The 25,323-nt window shown below is 39.9% G+C and overlaps 1 protein-coding gene across 1 annotated transcript in view; it reads left to right on the forward strand.

The window, feature by feature from the left end:
- The first annotated feature begins 5,534 nt into the window (after positions 1 to 5,534).
- The window catches only part of ITIH5 (inter-alpha-trypsin inhibitor heavy chain 5), a 43,055-nt gene continuing 23,266 nt past the window's right edge, over positions 5,535 to 25,323 (forward strand). Inside the window, exons 1-6 of the mRNA XM_069978764.1 lie at positions 5,535 to 5,777; positions 12,480 to 12,524; positions 14,046 to 14,209; positions 15,394 to 15,492; positions 16,924 to 17,165; positions 24,952 to 25,121. Of these exons, the coding sequence (XP_069834865.1) occupies positions 5,670 to 5,777; positions 12,480 to 12,524; positions 14,046 to 14,209; positions 15,394 to 15,492; positions 16,924 to 17,165; positions 24,952 to 25,121 (828 nt within the window). The 5' untranslated portion in view covers positions 5,535 to 5,669. The remainder of the gene's footprint in view (positions 5,778 to 12,479; positions 12,525 to 14,045; positions 14,210 to 15,393; positions 15,493 to 16,923; positions 17,166 to 24,951; positions 25,122 to 25,323) is intronic.

Consider the following 25,323-nt stretch of genomic DNA (forward strand, 5'->3'; position numbering starts at 1 on the left):
TTCCGGTCCCAAGCTGATCATTGTCACTTTTACACAGGCCCATTCTTGGCCAAAGGAGCATTTCAGCAATGCTTCTGGATGATAATTGGCCCGTGTAAAAGGCCCTTAAGGCTAAGTTTCAACAGCTTAGCGCTGATATCAGTAAAAATATAGTGCCAGGCCCTTATCTTTGGAAGTTACAGGAAAGTTAAACAACTGTTGTGACTTGGTTTTCCTGGCATCTATCACTTTAGATTGGAAATGCACAATAAACACAGCAGATAGTGGCACTTATCCATTGTACTGTGACAGGTGATATCACCCTTAGAATATCAGCTGTAACGCAGAACTAGCATACACATTATTAAGCCATCTGCATACAGGAATAGTGAGTGTCAGCCAAGTTCAATTGCTTATTACTGCATAGGAAGCATCTGATGGCTGCTTTGTTCTATTGTAATAATATCTCTTGCCTACCTTATACAGATAAAAGGTTTGTATTTAGTTACAGTCAAACAACACACACAGCCATCAGGTAATAGAACAGTCAGTTCCGATATCTTCATTTAGATCCAGATGATAATCCGTTACAAAACGGAGAGTATTTTTATGTTTAGATTCCATAACCCACACTCATTCCTGCATCGATTACCAAGACCGGCATACTCGTACAGAGGTCTTAAATTAGGCTCTGCCCCCTTTTCCCCAGCCAAATTCACTAAGAGGTACACGCTTCAAGCAGGTGTAGAATGTGATCATGATTTACTCCTGCCACCAGGCGTAAATCATTATAAATGAGAAAGCGGAAGGAGGCCATGGGACCCATACAACCCCTACACCAGGACTATATTCACCGCTCCCTATGCCCTAGTACCAAAATTAGGATCAAGTATTGACCAAAATACTACACATAAACCCAGCTTTAGGGTCAGTGGAAAACAGTACTCTAAATAAAACCAATGTCTTGTAGGGACAAGTTTCCTTTATAATTCTACCCAGTACTTTGCTGGAGTCTGCTGGAGAATTCAAGAAGACAGTAGCACAATGCTCAAGTTTATCCAAACCTCGCAGTGTATGGTTCTCCGCATTTACTTATTATATTGCAGCAATCTTATAAATTTATAGCAGGCCCAACCCTTATTTTTATGGAGAACATTCAGTGGTAAGTAAAAAAAAAATTAAAAATAAAATAGAACTAAAATGAATCATAAAATTCACAAACTTCCTTTCATGTTGGCTAAGGAAAACACTTATTCCTTGACTTTCACTGTTACATTATTGCCATTTGCTCTGCTTTTTTGTATATTTGGTTATCCCTATGTTATATATTTTTACACTATGTTCACACAACGTACAGACAATGGCTGTTGTTTGTTTGAATTGAGTGTCAAACAACAGCCATTTTTGCATTGAAATCAAAGCACAACGGGAGGAAATAATTGACATGTCAATTATTTTAACGGCCGTTGTTGAATACATTGTGTGAACAACGGCCAGTGGCAGATTATAATGTGGGCAGTTTGGGCGGCCACCCAGGTCCCGAGGCTCAAGGGGGGCCCATGCTGTCCAAACTGCCCACATTACTATTAGGCATGCAACACAGCAGCACATCACTCTTTCCCAGGCAGCCAGAGTTTTTCCTTTACCTTTTCCTTCCCCTCCCTCCTGGCACTGCTTTGCTGTCTGCTCGCCCGGCTCTCTCGTCTCTTCTGCCCTCTGCTGTCCAGGTTGAGTTGACAGCCCGGGGCCCAAGGAACATTTAATCCGCCACCGTTTTTTTTCTTTCTATTTGACTATGGAAAGAACATCCATTGTTTTAATTGAAAACATCTGCTGTTCTTTTCATAAAAAGTATGTTGTGTGAATGTAGACTCAAAGTAAATTATGCAGGTAAAGTTTCCTTCAGTGTATCACTCGATCCTGAGTTATAGGTTTTGTTATAGCCTAGAGCTATTTTTAAAATTCTGATGATTTCAAAAACATACTTGTTGTCAGACACACCTCTATTTGTGCAAGGTTATGCTGCGTTTACACGGAGCGATAATTCGCCCGATCGTACGATTAACGATTTCAAAGTAATTTATTTTTAATAACGATCAGCATTTAGATGGAACCATATATCATATGGAAAAATCGTTTTGTGATCATTTTGCAATCGCATAAGCCTATCTCGCACAAGAGTAAAATCGGTGAACGACTGTTTACACGGAACGATCTGCGAATTTTTTGCGAACGACGATTTAAGAACATGTTCAAAGATCAAAATGAATGATTTCTCACTCGTCGTTTGATCGTTCTCTGCGTTTACACGTACGATTATCGTTCAAATTTGACGGTTATCGTGCAGATTCGCACGATAATCGCTCCGTGTAAACGCAGCATAAGGCAGGGAGAGACAAACAGGAGAAACCTTTAGCAAATGTAAGAAAAAAAGTTTTTGTGATCTGAACACACCTAGAATGCTGCACTTAGGCTTAGTGAGTAGTGATCCCTCAGCACTCTTTCACAAAACTACACCCAAAATTGGGTTTAATTTGTTTGCTACAATCCTTATGGGTCTCAGAGATCTCAGAGTAGGGAATTTCCTACTTAACAAACAGGCGAAATGTAGAAGGGAGTGCAGAAATGCCACCTGTAGAGGGATGCTGTAGAGCAGAAGGCCTTTTTACAGACACCAAGAGAAAAATGGGGCACTGATGGCGAGAGACTGAGGTACACTGCCAAGAGATGGACTGAGCAGGGGACAGAGCAACTAGCTGTTCTGGAACAAACAGAAAAGCCTGCCATCTTAACCATACATTGGGGATTATTAGTAAAAATGGGACATAACCATTCCTGTGTGAAAAGTTTGTGTTATACTGTAACTGTAGTTTATATTGTGTGGTCATTTAAAGAAACTGTATTCTTTTCACTACTTTATTTGCCAACCTATAGCTTAGTGACCATGTTCCTGTGCCGTGTAATATGTGATGTGCATGTTGAACATTTCCAAACAATACTAATTAGAATTCACAAAACATAGTGATATAGTAACTGTGAGGATCCATAGAGGTGCCATGCAATTTCTCTGCTAAGTGTCTTGTATAACTTCTTAAGATATACATAGGCTAGGCAAGCTGTGGTAGAGGAGATAATCTTAGAGACCAAAAGTGCCATATTAGCATGGACTCAACGTCGACTGTCATTTACAGCCTTACATAGTTGGGCCTCCAGTGGAGATCAACGCCCTGGCCACAGTTTTAAAAATATTGTGCCAGTATTTAACAGAGAATCTTGTGTAACTGCAATGTCTATGTCATTTTGGGGAGCCCCTGGGGGGGTTGTGAAAATTAAAAATTATACTCACCTAAGTAGGTCCCTTTTGATGCCCTTGGTCTAATGCCTTCCAGTCATTCACTGCCCATTGCTACTTCTGAGATAAGAAGTCTAATCAGCCAATCACTGGACTCAGCAGTCTCCTGACTCAACCACTGATTGGCTAAGTGGGCAGGCTCTGCTACTCATGTCTTGAAAGTAGTAATGAGCAGTAAGCAAAGGGGGACTGGAATGTGCTAGACCAGGAGAAGTGGGGGAATAAGGTAGGCGAGTGTAATTTTTTTTTTCTTTATTAGCAATGCATGAATAAAATTGTGATCCAGAAATACCGCTTTAAGGTTGGCTCACGTACATGTTCATATATCCTAAGTTCCTATTTTTAGTAATATCTACATTAGAGATGAGCGAACCGGGTTCGGGTTCAAGTCCATCCGAACCCGAACTTTCGGCATTTGATTAGCGGTGGCTGCTGACCTTGAATAAAGCCCTAAGGCTATGTGGAAAACATGGATATAGTCATTGGCTGTATCCATATTTTCCAGACAACCTTAGAGCTTTATCCAAGTTCAGCAGCCCCAGCTAATGAAATGCCAATCGTTCGGGTTCAGATGGACTCGATCCCGGACCCGGTTCGCTCATCTCTAGTCCACATACTAAAATATTGTATCAGCAGCCATGTTTTCAGTACTTAGTGCTGTGAAAATGAGTAAGAGAGGATGCAGCACAGCACACATGGAGAGATGAGTTCTGAATCAATACCATTTATGCTTACATTCTGGGGTGGATATATTACTTACACAAGCTGCACACGACCCCCAATTGAAATAGAGCCTCAATGGCTTCAAGAAATTGGGAAGAACTTTTAACAATAATAATAAGAAGAATATTTATTTGTATAGCACCAACAGATTTTGCAGCGTTTTTTTTTTTAAATATAAAAAGTATAATACAGGTTATATTATATTATACAATAAATAAATTAAAATCGATACAAACAGTTAGAGACCTGCTCACTAGAGCTTACAGACTGGGATGCCACAAGAGGAAGCAAGTGCTTTATTTGCCAATGTTCCAGTCATTGTACATAGTCACAAATTCCTATAGGTGACTGGGCGAGCCAGTCAAACGTCAAATCTACTTTAAGCCACATAGGATGTTAACATTAAAGGCTAAAAACTGTTTAAGGGTATATTCACACGAATCTCGCTGCGAGCCCGGCAGGTCCTGGCAATTCCCATACATTACATACTTGCTGCGGTCTAAACGACCGCAGCGAGTATGTAATTATGCCGCCTTTAACCCCTTCTGCTCCCGCCCGGCTCCCCCGCTGTAAGCATACTTTACCTGTCCTTGCTGCACGGGTCCGGCATCCTGCTCTCCCGCCCGGCCAATCAGTGGCTGCGGCTGGGCAACACACTAATTGGCCGGACAGGAGAGCAGGACGCCGGACCCGTGCAGCAAGGACAGGTAAAGTATGCTTACAGCGGGGGAGCCGGGCGGGAGCAGAAGGGGTTAAGGGCGGTATAATTACATACTCGCTGCGGTCGTTTAGACCGCAGCAAGTATGTAGTGTGTGGGAACTGCCAGGACCTGCCGGGCTCGCAGCGAGAATCTCGCTGCGAGCCCGTTCGTTTGAATATACCCTAAGAAAAAAAGAAGAAAAGAAAAAAAAAACAACTGGAATTACTGGAATGATAGCATGTCAGTAACAGTCTGTCCAGCTGCTTCTCTTTGCATATAGGGATCGGTGCTTGGCTACTTATAAGAACATGTGTATGTCATTTGTAAATGTAGCATCCAAAAAAGATTAGTGATTCTAGAACAACAATCTAAGTGATTTTAAAGTTAAAAGTAACAAAACTATGGGTGAATATATTTGTATCTGAAGTATGCCCTACCATGAATAATAATTTAAGAACACAATTTACCAGTTAGGGTAAACATTAGCACATCTTTTAAGTGACCAGTCAGCCACACAATGTACTTATAATACAAGCAGCATGGAGGATTATGCTCAGGAAAGAGGAACACTTGTACTGGATACATTTATTCCCATGATTTTAATATTTCAAGTGGAACAACAGGTGCTAGAAGTCTGGTGGTGGGCCTATCACCCATGCAGCTGGCCCTGTGTCTCATACATATAATACACATGAATCTGCACAGATCTACAACCAAAGTAGAAAGAACATGGATGAGAGGCTGGGATGAGGTGTGGGAGGGGTGGGTCTGTGTTTGCCTCTTTCTCCAGTCTCTCAGAGGCATCTCAGCCAGCTGCAGACTGGCAAGTTCCCACTGTACATGTACAAACCCAGCACTGCCACATCTAAATTCCAGTCCTCCCTGAGAGACTCACTGCACCCCAAGGATTAAACATGATCTTCATGCTTCGCCTTTGCTTCTGCCTGTCTCTTGTCTTGGGAAATCAGGAATCTGAGAGTGGCCTGTTTGAATTTACTATAACAAATGGCATTGCAGAAAAAGTAAGTATTCTCTATATTTTTTGCTGCATTCATTGCTTGGCATACTTTACTCCTATGATAAAGTCCCAGATTTGGTTGTTTTACATGATTTTGTTTTCTGTATAATAAAAAAAAAAAAAAAAAGAAATGTTTGCAATACTAAGACTTGTATAAATTATTGTGTGTCATGTTGAGCTGTCAGGAGGTCATGATAACAGATAAATCATTGAATTAACATTTTTCATCTTTTTGAACCCTAGGTATTTTTTTTCATGACTGGCTCAATATCTTTTTTTAGGCATGAAGAATTAACACTATATAAATTATTAAGATAGAAACTCCTGGCTATAAAATATAAACTTTATGATAATGGTATAACTTTACTTAAGCTGTGCAGTACAGTGCGTACAGTTTATATGTGGTGGAGTTTTACTCCAGTGTTTGGGGACACTTCTGTATGGCTTCATATACTATACTCTACACTAGGGGTTTGGCTTCTATAGTGACCTATTATTCAGACTAAAGAACTACAATAAGACTACCATGAGTTATATATTCTGCACAATATTTTAATACAACATTGTATACAATACGGAAAGGTAAAGCCATTGGAATGTGTAGGCAATTTGTCATTGTAACTATAAATCCACTACTATACACATACTAAGCACCATAAATAGCATTAAAAGATGGTCATACATGTTAACAACACCACAGCACTCTAATAGATCAATTACCCAGTGTGTTGGATAGTATAACGGATCTATAACATTAAAGTTTATTAATATATTATGTGCTTTAGTTTTTCACCATTGCCAAGATTACTGCTTGCTGTCAAAGTCCTACCCTGATGATATATTGTTCATATAGCTACAGTCAGACAGGGCAGGGACAAGATTTGTGCTGCTGTTTACAGAAGATTGCCTATAAAGTGGTATTTATACTGTAATTCTTTTTTTTTTTGCATATTTAGAGATAAGAAAATAAATTCCTCCAATTTCTGATTAACACATCAATGATTTGCTTCAAAGCATATCTGTCCCTGGGATGTAGAAGGTGAAGGGATTTACATTACATGCAGGGCTGTATTGTACATCAGTCCTGTGCCTGGGGCAGTGCAGGGGCAGCAGGGTTTATTCCCCTTTCCCTATTAGTCTGACTTCTCACATGTCTAATAATGCTGGTGCACAGAATTGAGGTGACAAGCTGTAATAGTTGTAGCCTCTTTAAAGGGGCACTCCGACATCAGGTAAAAAATAAACATGCTTCTTTGACATCAGAGGGTGATGCATTGTCCACAGAGAGTGGAGGGAGGAGTTCTATCTTTAGCAGTAGATTTTCAGGGGTGAAGCCAGTACTATTAGTAATTCCGTTATATTAGTAAGTTACATATTAGTTGGTGCGTTTTACAGGTATTCCCTGGGTTCCTAGGATTAGAGTTTTTTTTCACACCTTGAACTTAGTTATCTCTAAAATGTTGGCAGATAACCAGGCCTAATGGATTTTACTTTACAACCTCATTGTTCACTTCTGCAAACATATGCCACTTGTAATTTAGATTGCTAGATAGGTAACTCAAGTAATAATGTGAAGAGTAGGAAATGTTCAACAGAATATGATGCAGTATTTACCCCATTCACAAACTGCTTCTTATCAGTATAGTCATTAAAGGGGGTATGCTGGTATCCTGAACATTTTTTTTTTATTCTGTGGACATGGTAAATATAAAACATAGTGATACTCACCTACTCTATTCTCCCACTTGTCACCGCTTGTTCCTGATTTCAAGATGAGACATATTAGCAGGACCTGCCTACTTGATCTGACCCACCAATCACTGACGGAGGCAAGGCACCTTCTGATCTCCTAGATATTCTTCAGATCCAAACAGCTGGTAGTGATATCAGCACAGGAACTGTGCATCAGAAATTTAATGGGCCCTGTCATAAAAAAACAGGGACAAAAGTTACATAGTAACATATTTAGTAAGGTTAAAAAAAACATATGTCCATGAAGTTCAACCAAGGAAGGTGATGGATGAAGGAAAGGAGGGTGTATGGATGGATAAATTCCATATTTTCACATGTATTAAAATGCACCTTGCAGCTGCATACCTCATCTTTCCGATCTTCTTTCCTTAGTCTCTCCCTCCACTTTCAATAAGTTTAATCAAACAGAAATCTGTTTGATTAAAAATTAGCTCTGTTTGCCCCACCTGCCTCCACCTACTGTCATGCCTACCTAGGAACCGGCCTGTATATGCATAATTAAATATGCATAGGTATGCGTGACTGAAGGAGGCGGTGGGCAGACCAAACGGTGGCACCAGAAAGCTGAGGTACCCGGCTGTAGGGAGCTGTCAGCAGGTTTATATGCAGAGTTTCCCTTTGATGTTATTTTGTTCTAAAAACCTGTTGTGAAGCCCTCCACTGTGTTTGCTTTGACCAGCTCCTAAGGTAAAGAAGGTTTGTCATCTTCGGAGACTGAACTTTTTATTCTTCAGGCGGAGGGAGGGCTCCCTTGTCTTTGAAGGGGTTTTACCTAAATCCTCTTTTCACCATATTTCCTATGCGTGCCATTTACATACGGCAGGATTGTATGCTTCCACATTTGTGCGAACAATTTGGGTTCGCCCTTTTTCCATCCCAGCATGGCTGTGCCCCAGTGCACAAAACAAGGTCCATAGAGACAACATAGCTGCACGGATCCCTGACTTTTGACGGAACAAATGCAAATTCCCACAAAACTCTCCGATATCTTGTAGAAATCCTTTCCATAACTGAGTAGGTGGGGTGAAGCCACAAAAGAGCCATACTATATGGTTTTGCAATACAATGTGTAACAAAGTTGTACACTGTAGGTGTGATGGTGTTTTACCCACTTTTGACCATTTACTGTACGTCAGTGGGGTTCACCAAGCGCTTGTAATATAGGTTGTAATATGTATACAGCACTGCGTTGTAAATGGAAGCCATAGAGAGCGGCTGTTGTTATAGTAGTTCACATTCTCAAGGTGCCCACTCCTCCTGTTAATAGCTGGGTTCCTCATACAGCATGTAAAGGGTAGGATTTAATGTACGTGCTTCTGACCTTCCCCATTACCAGAATTTGAGCTGAGCACTGCTTTATTTACAAAGCCCAATAATTGGGAGCACACATTTGAGGTAACATTGTGCACCCAATCAGTGGCCTGTGTTTAAGGCCTTTTGGTCATTATTATGTGGATGAATAGTCATTTTTTGCCCATACACAGTGGACAATGGCCACAGAATTTCATCACTCATACTACAATTTTACCAATACAATAATGCAAAAGCCTGAAGAACACAGAAATGACTGCACATAAGACCCACGGTTGATACTAAAGCTTGTTCAACTACATTAAAAACCAAATCAGAAGTTAGTATATAATTTGATCAAACCATATTGCCTCATGTACCACGTGCAGGTCTTCTGATACACGAGTGCCTACTCTTACCATGGTGCAGCGTTCGCCAGCGACCACCACCGCTGCAAAGCCAATGCCCAGCGTCCCCAGTGTTGCAGAACCAAGCCCCCAGGGCCAGAGCTGCACCACCCCGCAGGCACGGCCAACAGAGGCAAAGTTCACTTTATGTGCTCCCAGCTAGACTGGGAAAGAGGAGGTACTTACCATGCCCATCACTTCCCACTAATTGGTCACATATGGGTCTTACAATAATACAGCCATTGGCCACTATATGAGCCTGTAGTAATGTTTAATGTGATTAATGAATGAAGTCTATGTGTAGCTTCAGTTCTATATTTTCAACTTGAGTTAAATTGTGATATTTAAGCTCTGCTAAGCGCCCATTATTTTATGACATCCGTACCAAGCTCAAGCGTGCCATGTAATGCTATGATGTTCAGTTCTTGACACAATGAGCTAAGCTGGTATGTGGCGCTCTTAGTGATGTTCTGTGTGGTATATGTCCAGGTCATGGTTTCATTGACCTCTTCTTTTCTTCTCTGCTCAGCCTCATTGTTGCCAAAATAAGCTAGCTCACGCACAAATCCAGTGGGCGATGGGATACTATCAGAGAACATTCAGAAACAGGGGGAGGATTTCATACAAAACCAAAGTTCCAGCATGAGTTGGGCTGTATTGTGCTAGACTTTGGGGCCTCTCTATTTCATTTTTTTTATTTACTCAATACAGATTAAACAGAATATAAACCACAATACAACTCTCTAAAATTAGAGAAGAGTTATGTTATATAAAAACAGAAAAATAGAATTATTAGGTTTACTAGCCAGGGATCGTTCAATAGTTGGAGGGTTTGTCCTCTTACAACCTCTCCTAATCTGATAATGGTGCTTTTACACAAATCGATTATCGGTGAACAATTCGCGATAACAATTGCATTTGAGCAACAATCGTCTTGTGTAAACACAGTGAACATGTTCTCAAACCATTGTTGGTCGTTCGTTGAAAATTCGCATATTACTTAGTCTAAACAGTCTTTCAAAGATTTATCCTGTGTGAGATGTGCTTAAGCAATCTCAGAACGATCGCATTAACGATTTTTCTTTCCATCTAAACACTGATTGTTATAAAAACCAAATTGGTACCTCAAAATCGTTAAACGATTAGGCGAATTATTGCTCCGTGTAAAAGGACCATAAGGAAAGTTTGCTGAATTATCGAAATGTCCTTTAACAGTCCTCTATACACCGAATATGAATAACCCATTAGGGTGCCTATAGAAATGACATAGTACTCTGATACAGAATACACTATCTTTGATTATCAGAAATAAGACTCCAGTAGTCTACACTGAACAGTTTAGATAAGATGATGTCAGTCATCAGAGTTTCACTCAAGTGAAGCTTCTTTAAAAAGTTGCTGATAATGAAGACTCAAGAAAAAAGCCAGCAGTTCACAGGAGAAATCCTTAAAGTGTCACTGTCGTTTTAACTTTCAAAATCTAAATTACCGTAGATATGATATAAAGCAAGTATGCAATTTACATTCATTATTTTACATGGCACTTCCTGTTTTCTGACTGTTTTGTCTCAAAAACAGGAAGTCCAGTGTATCCCAGGCCATCTGAGCGCCATCAGATAGAAGGCAGTAATAGACACATTGAGCCGTTACTCTCTGTACTGTCCGGAATTCCTGTGTTTAGTCTTTTTTCAACCAGCACAAGTCAGAAAATCTGCCTTCAGGAGACTGGACCTGGATTTATGGTAAGTTCAGCTTTGTTTTACAGCATGATAACAACAAAAAAAGTAATGAATGTATTAGGCAAACTTGCTTTATATCACACCTACTGTTGATTTAGATTTTGAAAGTTATTACAACAGTGACACTTTAAGTATACTTTATATTGATAGCATTCAATTTTAAAAAGAGAAGCTATGTGCGACTGAGCACTGTAGCCTTGCAGCGCTGGAGTCCTGGGTTCAAATCCCACCAAGGGCAACATCTGCAAAGAGTTTGTATGTTCTATCCGTGTTTGCGTGGGTTTCCTCCCACACCCAAAACATACAGATAGGTGAATTTAGATTGTGAGCCCTAATGGGGACAGGGAGCAATAACTGGCAAACCTATACAAATAAAACGTTAGGCTGCATGTTGGCATCCCGTTTACACAGGATATGGTGACATTCACTCAATTTTTTTCTTGTCCGTTCATAATTTTTTAAAATGATGTCCATCATTTTGAGTCCAAAATAACGTCCATCATTTCACTGTTTGGCCACCCGTCAGTGCAATGACAGTTGTTGGCACATTATTCTAGTTTTGGTGAACTGATTGCACTTTGGGTTTGTCTTTAATTGATAGTAAAGACGGTGAAAGGACAGTGAAAAAGTAAAAACTATTTGTAGACAACTATAAAATAACTGTTTGCAAAAGACGTCCTAAAATAATAAACATGAACATTATTTGACGTCCGCCTCAAAAGTGGTCCGTTATTTAATAAACTGTTTGCAAATGACATTCGTCATTCAATAGACTAAAATAAGGCAATAACTCAGTTTTTTTTTTTAAACAAAAAGAGGGCACCTTTTTTTTTTTTAACTTACTGTGACTGTAGCCTATTGATACTGGTTTTGCTAATATTTTATTCGTATCAGGTCCCTCTGTGCCTCTGCATGCACTACATTTAACATTTTTGCGCCACAAAAATGTCAGTGAAACCTACACCAGCTCTGTACTGGCGTAGGTTTCACTTTGGTGCATGGAGCGGATCCACGGCACACTTGATTTATGTAGGGACATGGCGTCTCAACATAAATCCTGTGAGCATCTGTGTTGCTGGAACATTTTTAAGCCTGGCGCAAAAATTGGTGTACTCAATAAATGCCCCCAATGTGTGAAAACAGTGCTTGCCATTTATCTCAACTAATGACATTAGTGAGAGGTATCACTGATATGACCAGTTGGATTTGTTTTGACTTTCTCCAGATAAAACAGCTAGGACTGAGAATTTAGGGCGAGATTTATCAAACTGTGGAAAGTAGAATTGTCTTAGTTGCCCCTAGCAACCAATCAGATTCTACCTTTCATTTTCCAAATAATCTGTAAGGAATGAAAGGTGGAGTCTGATTGGTTGCTAGGGGCAACTAAGACAATTCTACTTTACACCAGTTTGAAAAATCTTCCCCTATGTTCTTAGAATGACACCAGTCTGTGCCTATTTTCAGAATTCATGCCAAATTTACCTTAGTTCATGATTATGTTTTCTTTAATAATTATAGGTTGGATCCCGATTTCCAAGACAAGTTCCGTATGCATCAAGAAGGGTAAGTGTCTCGAAGCTTCTTTTAATTATTGACATACAGGGCTACACATATGGCCAAGTTTACACTAGCACTATGCTTCTATTTTTAATATTAACCCCTTAGCGACCCATGACTTACCTGGTACGTCATGGTGCCGCGGGGGGAGTTCAGAGGGGGTCCCGCCGGGACCCCGCTCTATACGGCACCGCTCCTGGCTGCAATCTGCAGCCGGGCAGTGCCTCTATTAGCCGGCGCGGGTCCCGTTGCCGCGTCGGCTAGTTAAACACTTTAATGCAGCTGTCAAACCTGACAGCTGCATTGAAGTGCTTCAGACCTCACGTCCCTGGTGTCTAGTGGGACGGATCTCCCCCCAGCGATGTGATCGTGGGGGGGAGATCCGTTCTTCTGCCCGTGCCGGGCCTCAGCGCCGCAATGACGCTGATCCCGGCTTGGCAATAGATTGCTATGGCCTGCAGCAGGCCAAAGCAATCTATGACCGATCTAGTCGATCTTTGCTGTGTATATACTGTACACAGCATTGATCTCTATGAGAGATCAGTGCTGTGTATATACAAGTCCCCCAGGGGGACTTCTAGTTTCAGTAAAAAAAAAAAGTAAAAAAGTGTTTTTATTAATGAAAAAATCCCCTCCCCTAATAAAAGTCCAAATCACCCCCCTTTTCCCATTTTATAAATATAAATAAATAAACAAATAAATAAACATATTTGGTATCGCCGCGCACGTAATTACCCGAACTATTAAATTATCACATTACTAATCTCGCACGGTAAACGGCGTCAGCGGCCAAAAAATTCCAAAGTGAAAAATTGCACATTTTTGGTCGCATCAAATCCAGAAAAAATGTAATAAAAAGTGATCAAAAAGTCGTATAAAATAAAATAAAAGTTATACATGTTACATATCGTTGTAATTGTAACCACTTGAGGAACATATATAACAAGTCAGTTTCACCATACGGCGAACTGCGTGATTGCAAAACTCCCTAAAATCTAAACGAATTCCTTTTTTTTTCAATTTGACAGCGCAAGTGATTTTTTTTCCGGTTTCCCAGCATTTTTTTTTTATATTAAAATGCAAGTGCTATGGACTTTTAAACATAAAATGGAAAAAGCAAAAGCAAAAATTTGCTTTGACCTTAAGGGGTTAAAATAAGGGAAGCACAATAAATGATAACAGATATTCAATTCCAATTTCCTTACCGAATTTAAGGTATAATTGTATTATTGTATTGGGTAAAATAGCATATTACATTATATTATAATGCTCTTTTAAAAATGTTTCTTTGAGGAACCGAGACAAACTAGCATTTACCATCAGAAGGATCCCAGTTAAATCAACAGGGCCATTTATGGCACTTTATTGGTGTAAAAACTATGTAAGAGAATACCATAGAAAAGAAGACAATGCAATACACTGTTGATTACTGAATATATATATCTACTGTGTACAGTGGCTGCATGAACGCCCTAGCACAAAGTCAGTGAGTAATCTCATAAATCTCATAAAATGATTCATTTGCAGGAGATCAGGCCCTTGGTTACTGACTTCATAGTGAAATCCACCATTCTATCACGTTATGCCTTCACTGCTGTGTCCTGCACCATGGTAAACAGAGCTGCAGAGGCGAAAGACGTGGTATTCCAGATGCAGATCCCAGCTGCAGCCTTTGTCTCCAACTTCACCATGTAAGAAACTGTGACAATGTACTGAGACAGCAAAGAGTTGATGATATAGGGAAAATATATCTCAGAAGATTAATAAGAACTAGTGCAAAGAAACGAGGACAAAGCTCAAATCTAATTGGGTTCTTAGGACAAATACACCACCTAGATTACGGTAGCAGCCACTAAAGCTTTTTTGGTAGCTGCTGTGAATGTCACACAGGTGGCAATATCATTTTACTTACTTTTATTTACGACCTGCCTTTGCTAAATACTGTTTGTTTGGTTTTTTTACCTGTTGACTAAAAATTACAACCATGTTTTGATTTTTTTACACTGCGTAAATGTAGCCTTGGGCTATGTTCACACTACGTAAGTTTCCGGCGTTCCGTGAATAAGCGGCCGGAGATTTACGTAGTTTGCGTACAATGGAAAGTATACGATGTACGGCTGCACAGTTCACACTACGTAAGAACATACGCCCGGATCGTATGCGGCGCCGTAAAAAATGAACCAGACCATTGTTTCAGGACGGAAATGCCGTAACTTATGCCCGTAGCGTAACATGCGGTCCCATACGGAGTGGTGATTTCTTCTTTTTTGCACTTTGTTTTGCAGATCCAAAAGGTTCTGTGCGGTGTCCGGGGCTAGCCGAAGATATTCAAGTAAAAGACCGCTGTCAGATCGCTATGTACGGCGCTCGGGAAGCGTAAGTTCGCGGACCGTACGTAGCCGGCCGCAACTTACGTAAATCCCCGGCCGGAGTTTCACACGTATATGTCCGGCCGCGTAAAATATGCGGCCGGACATATATGTAGTGTGAACATAGCCTAAAAGTTCATGTGGAATACATAATAATGTGCAAACAAAAATACAGCAATTGTATTGTATTACATCTATGTTACAACAAGGTAGCCATACTGTAGGTAAGAAACAAATTATCTAAATTCTCCTTTGATCTCATATGGGAAGGGTTTTACAAAGCTGTACTCACCAATATATGAGCCCAATGACAGCAGTATGAGATTTATCAGGAAAAGGTATTCATACTTTATGTTTTGAATTGTTACATTATTAAGGACGGATTGATATAATTCATCATGTATTCTTTTTACTTACATATACATCTATTTTAAATAATTTCTTGACAATTATGCTGTTATTTTTTGATGTGCCTTGTGTGATACTAAAATTTTTATACACTGCAGGATTATTGGAGGCAGGACTTATCACAGTGAAGTCACATGGAGAAAAAAGATTGGAGAAAACAATATACAGGAATATGAGAATGTTATTGGTGATAGAGGGTAAGCAGAATTTTACTATTTCTCATCTTTGTAATAATGCTGTGCACCCCATATATTTTATTAACTTACTGAAATACTAAAACATGTTCTATTTTTGAATCTATTTCTATTACTAATATATACTAATATATATACTAATAACTATAACTATACTAATATACTAATTGTACATTTTTTATTTAGCTTTTTTGTATATTTATATGGGGGCAGACTGGGATTCTGTTCTGCTCTGTTAACAACATTTAGAGGTATGCTTTATAGCAGCCCCATGGACATGGAACCAGTAGACTGAAGGGGATGCTATTGACTTCAAGGGTGCGTTCACACATACATGATCTGAAGCAGATCTGCAGCAGATTTGATGGTGCAGATTTGAATCTGCAGCAGATCTGCAACATATCCGCAGCAGATTTGATGGCCCAAAATCGATTTGCTTTGAATCTGCGCCATCAAATCCTGTATGTGTGAACGCACCCTAATGGAATATTTTTAAAGGCATGCTCTGAGACCTGTTCAGAGGACTCACCATAGGTGTAAACCTTTGTTCAGGTTTCATGTTTGGATATTCACCATTGATAATGGTGGATCCCATATATCCCAACAAAATGACTTTTGGGCTTTAAGACTAGAATTACATCACATAGTTGTGTCAGTACAGTCACACAGTCAGTTCAGTCACACAGTACAGTTTTGAGGCTCCCAACATCACAATAATAGATGATGCTGGCAGGTCATTTATCCCGCTGCACAGCTTTAGCAGAAATCCAAGGAAGGAAAAACACTGTTCTGTCCTCCCTTGTACTTAGTTAAAAAGCATCATAACAGCATGTGTTTTTATGTCCTAACAGACACATAAGACAAATAAGTAAGTGCATTAGCTACCCCTTTCTACTTTGCCATCATTCACCTGTGTATACATAATGATTATGCTGAAATCCTGGGTTAAGAAGATGCAAGGGTATTAGAAGAATATTCCAAACCAGTGAATAGTATAAATCTATACCGTCCTGTGAGTTATGCCATCCCCTAAAATATTTTTTTTGGCATACCTGTTCAGCACAGTACTTTTTTCAAATCGCAGCCCAGTACACACACTCTGCACCATTTTCTGCTTGAGCACCAGTCTTGCTTGGAGCAGTGGGGCAGGCCTGGTACCCCCCAGTGCGACAATAACCCCTCGTCTCGGTGACCTGTCTCAGTGCATCGAACCAGGCCGGTGCACAAGCAGAAAGCAAAAGGGAACTGGGCGACATTTCGAAAAGAGGACCGTGCCCAGCGCTGGCGCCAAGCAGGTACTGCGGAAAAAAAAAAAGTTTGGTGTTGGTTCATTCACTTTTTCTTTTCTTTTTTTTAATATATATATATATATATATATATATATATATATATATTTTTTTTTTTTTTTTTTTTACTATGTATCTGTTGTTGCAGGGAGAATGAAATGGAAACATTTAATGCATCTGCCACTATCCCAGGTCGAAACAAGGCAGTTTTTCTGCTGAAGTATGAGGAACTTTTGCAAAGACGTCTGGGAGTGTATGAGCACGTAGTCAGTGTCCGTCCACTGCAGTTAGTAGGCAAACTGTTGGTGGAGGTCAATATCTTGGAAACATCTGGGATTACATTCCTAGAGGTTCTTCCTCTTCAGAACAAACAGAAGAGTAAAACTATAGGTAAGAATTTCATATATGAATACCCCAAAATGAGTACTGTCCTTTATAAAATTCTTTCAATGTGATTGACTAGACTGAGATTAATTAGGCACAATAGCATAACATTTTTTTCCCAGCACACCTATAAAATGCGGGCAGATGAAATGCACCAGAGAGGTGGCATCAGAAAAAAGGTGCAAGTGACCTGTACTCTATTAATAGCAACGTTTATGGCTTCTCAGAAAATAGGCATCAGAGAGGTTGATACTATGCTACAGGAAGATGGATAGCTTCTAACAGCAAAGGTATACATTATATTATACGCTGTAGAGGAAGAGGGAAGCACATGTGACATGCAGGAGATCCTCAGGTAGGGAAACACAAAAGAATACCTATGGCAGAGAATAATTATAACAGGTCACACATTTACAAAAGCAGGCACTACATACAGACTTGACATTGTGTATGTTGGGCTTAGAAGGGAAAATTGTACTCCGAACCTGCTCTTCAACTATACTTGTTGGTAAAGACTGCTATAACCGTAACATACACAGGGTGTATGAACACCAAGGTCTTAGAAGAAGTGAACTATAGCATAACGTGCACTACAGATGGGGTAGTTTCCTGCTAAACTTTACTAAGAGGACTTCCTATCTGGCAAAGCTAGTAAATCACTAGAGACCTTGACCACAAAAGTAATTGTCTACATTATAAAGGATTGGAAAATGCTTAAAAAACCACAGACACTGATCATTTATTATAAGTGTAATATGTACATGTTTGGTAACTTTTCTCACCATTTCTTATGTTGGCCTTAAAATGGGACTTAGATTTTTGAAAGCATTTTTCAGTTGGGAATAAACTCAATGGATGGCCAAAAGTCCAAATGAAAAGATAAAAAAGTGCATTGACAAAATTCATCAAACATTGTGCAACAATATGTTAAATTTCACACATTTAGGCTATGTTCCACTACATATAAATAGATAATTACAAAATTATAAATTATATGGAGAGCAGATTTTGATATTCCTTTATATTTATATTATACCCTTTTATAATTAAATGTGTAGCAAACAGTATGACCCAAACAATATCAGACTCATTTGCATTCACTACATAATTACCTCCCGTGCATAATAAAATGAACACAATCCAGATATACTACATGTGGAGATATTATACTTCATTCTCTGCTATCTATACTCAGCACAAAAGTCATGATGCCAGGAAACCCTGCACCAATCTGGTCATGTTATGCACATAGATGTGTTTATCTGGAAAATAAAACAATTGCTCATTTCCTTTCATTGCTCCATTCACACCTTCCTGATTTCCTAAAGAAAACTATACAAGGAACACCTGGATGAGAAGAACAGCAATTAAATTGCTTCTGTTACTATGGTAAGGAACACTACATCTCTATAAACAATGGACAGGATCGGAAATAATTACACCTTGCAATTTGGACTAACAATGACCCAGATTTATTAATCTGCCAACCAATCACAGCTTCCATATGCTAATGAGCAATTGGTTGCTATGGGACAAAAACAGACAGTCTTGGTTCAGGAAGATTGATAGAACTGTGGCGAAGCTTGGGGGTTAGGTGGCACATAAAAAGGCTGGCGCCGGTGCAGGGATGCTGCTGCCACAATGCTTTTTTGTTCCGTCACCCGATTCCTGCGCACAGTGTCGGCCTATTCCCGAGCCTCGGCCGGGAATGAAGCACTGGGGGTGGGCCTGCTGGCCGCCAGTGTGATGATCTTCCCTCTGTGACGTGGCTCCATTAGAGTTAATGGAGCCACATCACAGAGGCGAGGGGAAATTGTCACACTGGGGGAATTTTAAACACATTAAGTTTTTATTAAAGGGTTAATTTTTTTAACCCCTTAAGGACCCGGCCCATTTAGTTTTTTGCGTTTTTGTTTTTTCCTCCTTGTGCATAAAAGGCCATAGCACTTGAAAATTTTCACCTAGAAACCCACATGAGCCCTTATTTTTTGTGCCACTAATTGTACTTTGCAATGACAGGCTGAATTTTTTCATAAAGTACACTGCAAAATCGGAAAAAAAAATAAATGTGTGGTGAAATTGAAAAAACAAAACAAAACGCATTTTGTTTATTTGGGGGATATTTGTTTTTACGCTGTTCGGCCTGGGGTAATACTGATTTTTTACATATGTCCGTCAAGTCGTTATGATTACAACGATATGTAACATGTATAACTTTTATTGTATTCGATGGCTTGTAAAAAATTCAAACCATTGTTACAAAAATATGTTCCTTAAAATCTCTCTATTCCCATGCTTATAGCGCTTTTATCCTTTGGTCCATGGGTCTGTGTGAGGTGTCATTTTTTGCGCCATGATGTGTTTTTTCTATCGATACCTTGATTGCGCATAGGCGACTTTTTGATCGCATTTTATTACAATTTTTCTGGATTTGATGCAACCAAAAATGCACAATTTTGCACTTTGGGATTTTTTTGCGCTTACGCCATTTACCGTGCGAAATTAGGAATGTGATTAATTAATAGTTTGGACGATTACGTGCGCGGCGATACCAAACATGTTTATTTATTTGTTTATTTTTATTTATAACATGGGAAAAGGGGGGTGATTCTGATTTTTATTAGGGGAGGGGGCTTTTTATTAATAACAACACTTTTTTTTTTTTTTTTTACACTTATACTAGAAGCCCCCCTGGGGGACTTCTAGTATAAGCACACTGATCTCTCATTGAGATCTATGCTGCATAGATATACAGCATAGATTAATAAGATAGGCACTCGATTGCTTACGGCTGCTGCAGCCGAAAGCACCCGAATGCCGAGTCGGGATCAGCGCCATTACTGTGCAGACCCCGGCTGGGTGAGGATGTGTGGACCGCTCCTCCGGGACAACGATCCACCCCACTAGACACCAGGGAACTGCTTTGGAAGGTAATCTGATGCAGCTGTCAACTTTGATCGGACCTTGGCGCTATATGCGGCACCCGGGTCCGCAGCGGTTTAGAGTGCCCCTACCGACCGCAGGGCGTAAATATACACCTGCGGTTCTTAAGGGGTTAAAGCAGTCAAATAAAGAAAGTTATATAAATTACCTATCGTTGCAATCGTACTGACTTAAGGAACATAGTCAGTTTTACTATAGGGCGTTAAACACAAAACCTTCCAAAATTTAAAACATCGCTTTTTTTTTTTCAATTTCACTGTGCAAATAATTTTTTTGTTATTTTGGAGCTTATGTTATGGAAAGATTGCTGCAGCGATGTTAATTTACGATCGAGGATCGATGAAGCTGCGCCCATATCATCCGTGGCGGGTCCCGGCAGTGATAGCCAGCGACCCGCCGCAACTCTCAGCACCGGAGCTGCGCTTTGGTGCCGAGAGTTAACCCTATAGATACTGTGGTCAGCATGACCGCAGCATCTATAGGGCTCCAGACAGAAAATTCTGCCTCTACAGGGGGAGAATTCTCTGTCCGGTGTCCATCGTGGCTCTGCGAAGTGATCGCAGAGCCCCAATGGTAGCCATGGAAACCGGAAGCCTGAGGCTTCCGATTTACTGGCTACGGAGGCTGGCGGGGGAAGGAAGGCAAGGCGCACACCCGGCGCACGGCCGTGCATTCTGCCCCCTCCCCTCTCTCCCCTGCTGCTGTCACAAGATTGTAACAGAGGCAGGGGACAGAGGAGAGGGGGCACACATAGAGACATCAGCTTATGGGATTTTTATGATTCCATAAGCTAATGTCCAAAAATGGGACCTGGGCATTGATGCATCAATGACCCCAGACCGTGAAAGGGTTAAACACAAGGAGGAAAATACTAAAGTGCAAAAACAAAAATTGGCCTGGTCCTCAAGAGGTTGATGAGGTTAAACTTACTACTGGAAATGCCAGGCTCCACAAGGGGCATACCTTAGCGATATTTTGTAGCAAAATTTCTGCCAAAATGTTGGACCAAAATTTCAGCATTAAAGGGGTTGTCCAGCGATTTTTTTTTCTTTCAATTCAACTGGGGTCAGAAAGTTATATAGATTTGTAGTTTACTTCTATTAAAAAATCTCAAGTCTTCCCATACTTATCAGCTGCTGCATGTCCTACATGAAGTGTTGTTTTATTTAAATTCAGAAACAGTGCTCTCTGCTGCCACCTCTGTCCATGTCAGGAAATGTCCAGAGCAGTAGCAAATTCCCATAGAAAACCTCTCCTGCTCGGGACAGTTCCTGTCTCGGCCAGAGATGTCAGCAGAGAGCACTGTGTCTGAATGTAAATAAATCAACATTTCCTGCAGGATATACAGCAGCTGATAAGTATGGGAAGACTGGAGATTTTTAAATAGAAGTAAATTACAAATCTATATAACTTTCTGACACCAGTTGATATGAAATAATAGTTTTTTTTTGCTGGACAACCCCTTTAAGTAAGCCAACTAATAAGTGGTGTAAACTTAGACTAGACAGTGTACAGTGCACCAAGTTTATAAAACAGCATGAGCCACTGATAAGTGCGGAGGATTTGTAGACTGTCTAAGGTTTGCACTAACTATATTAAAGTTTTAGGCTATGTTAACACAATGTCTTTTTTTGGCTATGACGGCAGTCTTTTAGGATAACCATTATTCTGAGGTCAAATAATGGAATATTTTTTTTAATGATGGCTGTGATTATACAAATAATGGCTGTGATTATAAAATAATGGCTGTGATTATAAAATAATAGCCATTATTTGGCTTAAAAATGCCCGTTCTATAGGGCATCCAAAAAAAAGATGGTCGGTGAACATAGCCTTAGTGTATATGCCCCATCTTATTTATAGGATAACCCATACACACTTCTTTTACAGTTCTGCAAGTGACTTTTTATCCAGTTGTAATGGCAAGTAGAAAAGGTCATTAATGGCCAGCAACAAAAAGCCATCTACATTAGAGGTACTCTACTTCCAACAGCTAAGTGAATAGGACTATGCTGAAGTAGCCTACTATGGCCGCTGCATAAAGTACAGAGCTACCTGCCTCCATTTTATTCCAGATCTGACCTTTATTATGATGTTTTAAGTAAACTTCTCTCCAAAGCGCATTAAAAGGATAAAATATTTCAAATAACTCGACTAAACGATGACATTTTAAAAGGAATATTCTAAACAGCTATGTGTAGACAGAACGTACTGTACATAGTTTCCTTCTTGTTTCCCATCTTTGAGATGAAAATGCAGGATGTCTGTAGCGCAGCCAAGGTCTCATATTTTGGCTTTTTGCGTCTCCCATCTTTGTGTTTGCAGCTGGCATCAAAGTCAGTATAAATAAATACATTATAAATGAAATAATCAAATGCGTCTTCACATCTGAGCAATGTCAGGTTATTTTTCTTGTGTCTTGTTTGTTTTATAACATTTGGCATCAAATAAAAGATATCTACATAGGGAAATGAAATATTCCACAACAATAATAGAATTGTACTTTTCCAGTGCACTGGAACAAACAAGGGTACAACTTTAATTCAGGGCCAATTATAAATATTCATTCATGGTTGCAGATATGTCAGCATTGAAATAACGTAATATACTTCCTGTGGACTTATCAAGGGAAAGTTACATTTCACATTAAAAAAAGACTACTGTAAACCTTGCACAATGACTACTTGTTTGGCTTTCTTATCAGTCTAAACAGCGGAAAGGAGTTGGAGTCAGGAAATGCAGATATGTCAAGGTGTCACTTGTGAAGGCAATCCTGGGTCTATTAGCTGGGTCTATAAATAAAAGCAAATGATCAAGTTCAGCTAAAAAAGAAAAAAAAAGTGTTTTCAGAGTATGTTTCCACTGGGCAACAAGGAATATGATATTAGGGAGGGGGGGTCTAATCTCTGCACTAGTCAGATAGAGATATCATTCCATGACTATGTTCACACAGCATCAAAACTCTATCTGCTTTTAGTGGACGGCCATCGTGTAAGTGCAAATGATTGCCGGTATTTTAAAGTGCTGCAGCTCTAGAGACAGAAAAAAAGTGGGAGGTATTTCCCATTTATCAACTTATAGAATTTGCAGTACAAAGTTGGTATGTGGGAATAAGAAAGAAAGGCATCAAACTGCCCACTTGCTCAGTGCTCACTAGCTGTTGGCTCACTTCTGTGCTAACAGTAATACAGTGAAACCTTAAGGCCCTATTCCACAGAACGATTATCGTCCGTATTCGTCCGATATCGGCCGATACGGACGATAATCGTCCCGTGGAATAGAGTGCAACGATCAGCCGACATCGTTCATGTCGGCTGATCGTTGCAGTCGCTTGTTTTTCAACATGTTGAAAAACAAGCGACTGATATAGCAGCGATCTGCTGCCGTCGCTCGGTCGAATAGGAGCATCGGCAGCAGACGCTGCTGTATCCTATGGGCTGCCCGGACGATCAGCGATCCTCCGAGCAGCCCCCCCACAGCTCCCCGCCGCTGAAAGCGCTCGTTTGCTCCTCTAAACGACCCGTGTAATAGGCCCTTTAGATTACAAGTAACTTGGACTGACAGTGTATTGCAAGACAAGATAACAATTAAAAAAAAAAACATTTTAACTGTACTGTACTGTACTGAGTAGAAAGCCCTCTCATTTTAACCCACTGCTATCTGATCAACTCTGCCGGTAATCAAATACCTTCTGGCTTTTCTTCGGTGCCTGTCCGCGTCAAGGACCCTGTAGAACTGCAGAGATCCTCCAGCATGAGCGAGCAGCTCGGCCTTATCTCCTCTCCTTGCTGCCAGAGGACTGAGTGTGAGGAAGGCTGTGGCGCCCTCCTACTCCGCTGTTCAGGCAGCCTATATCTTGCATGCACAATCATAACCCAAGTGGTGAGTGCTTCAACTCCCCAGGGCCTCAACTGGATATATCCCGCAGTACCACCATCTTACTTACATGCAATGGATGGCCTATGACCATTGCATCCCTCTGACCCCTGAATTAACCCCTTCATTGCTGGGTTGTGAAACAAATCGTCTGCAATTCAATTATTTCTTTTGGGAAAATTTGCTTTGATATACAAATGATTTGGATTACAAGCATTTTCCTGGAACAAGTTATGGTAGTAATCTAATGTTTACCTGTATAGTTGGGGTACACCTGAATGGCTGTTACCCTACTGCTGAGATGTATGCCATATATTAATATAAGATATTTGTTTCTGGTTTTATATCAGGTTTATATAAATTTATATTATTAAAAAACGAGTGTTTGCTCCCAACTCTTCACATTACTGAAATTACCAATTGCTCCATGACTATTAGTTTATAGTCACATACAGTAAAATATTGCCAAAATACTAAATTTTGAGGCAAATCAATGATTTTAATCAATGGGAAATCGTCTGACAGTGCACACATAGAATGGAATAATGGCGGTAATTGATTATGATTCTCCAAATAATGAACATGCTCATTATTTACTTCCTACTTTTGTAAAAAACATGTAAAAAAAAAATTCACCTGTTCACACAGGTTATTATTTTCACTCATTATTATGTCTATATTTTTTTATTGTACTGTGTGTGAACATAGCCTTAGGCTATGTATGCACAACATACTTTCTATGAAAAGAATTGCCGGCTTTTTCATGTAAAACACTGGCGATTCTTTTCATAATTCAATGATTTGCATTGAAATCAATGGAAACAATGGCCAGCGGTTTACATTACGTTTTAAATAATGGCCGATGGTCGCACGGGCCATCAAAATCATATGTCATTTATTTGTTGCGTGAAAAGATTTTTAATTATTTTAGAGGATATTTATAAAATGGTGAAAATGTTTTCTTCCTTACCAGATGGAACAGCCCCTCCTCCTTCCACAGTAATCAATCAGACAGAAAACTATGCAAGAATAACATATAAGCCCAATGTCTTCCAGCAAGCAAAGATCATACAAAATGGGATTCTGGGTGATTTTGCTGTTCGCTATGATGTAAGAAGAGAGCTCAGTGTTGGAGACATTCAGGTATCTAATAGAGAAAACAACTTTGCTATTTAAAGTATTGTTCAAATCTACTGTCTCAATAGAGTAGATAAGAAGTGTAGATGGAGCAGTGTGATGCACTGTCCAGAATCTCACTGACAGCATAGAACTGGCTCACATCCATTCTTTGTAGGCATTAGCCTGACTAGAACCTAGGGGTCCTTTTGTGTGACCTGCACATTTT

This window comes from Dendropsophus ebraccatus, chromosome 1, assembly GCF_027789765.1.
Source record: "Dendropsophus ebraccatus isolate aDenEbr1 chromosome 1, aDenEbr1.pat, whole genome shotgun sequence".
Taxonomy (NCBI): Eukaryota; Metazoa; Chordata; class Amphibia; order Anura; family Hylidae; genus Dendropsophus; species Dendropsophus ebraccatus.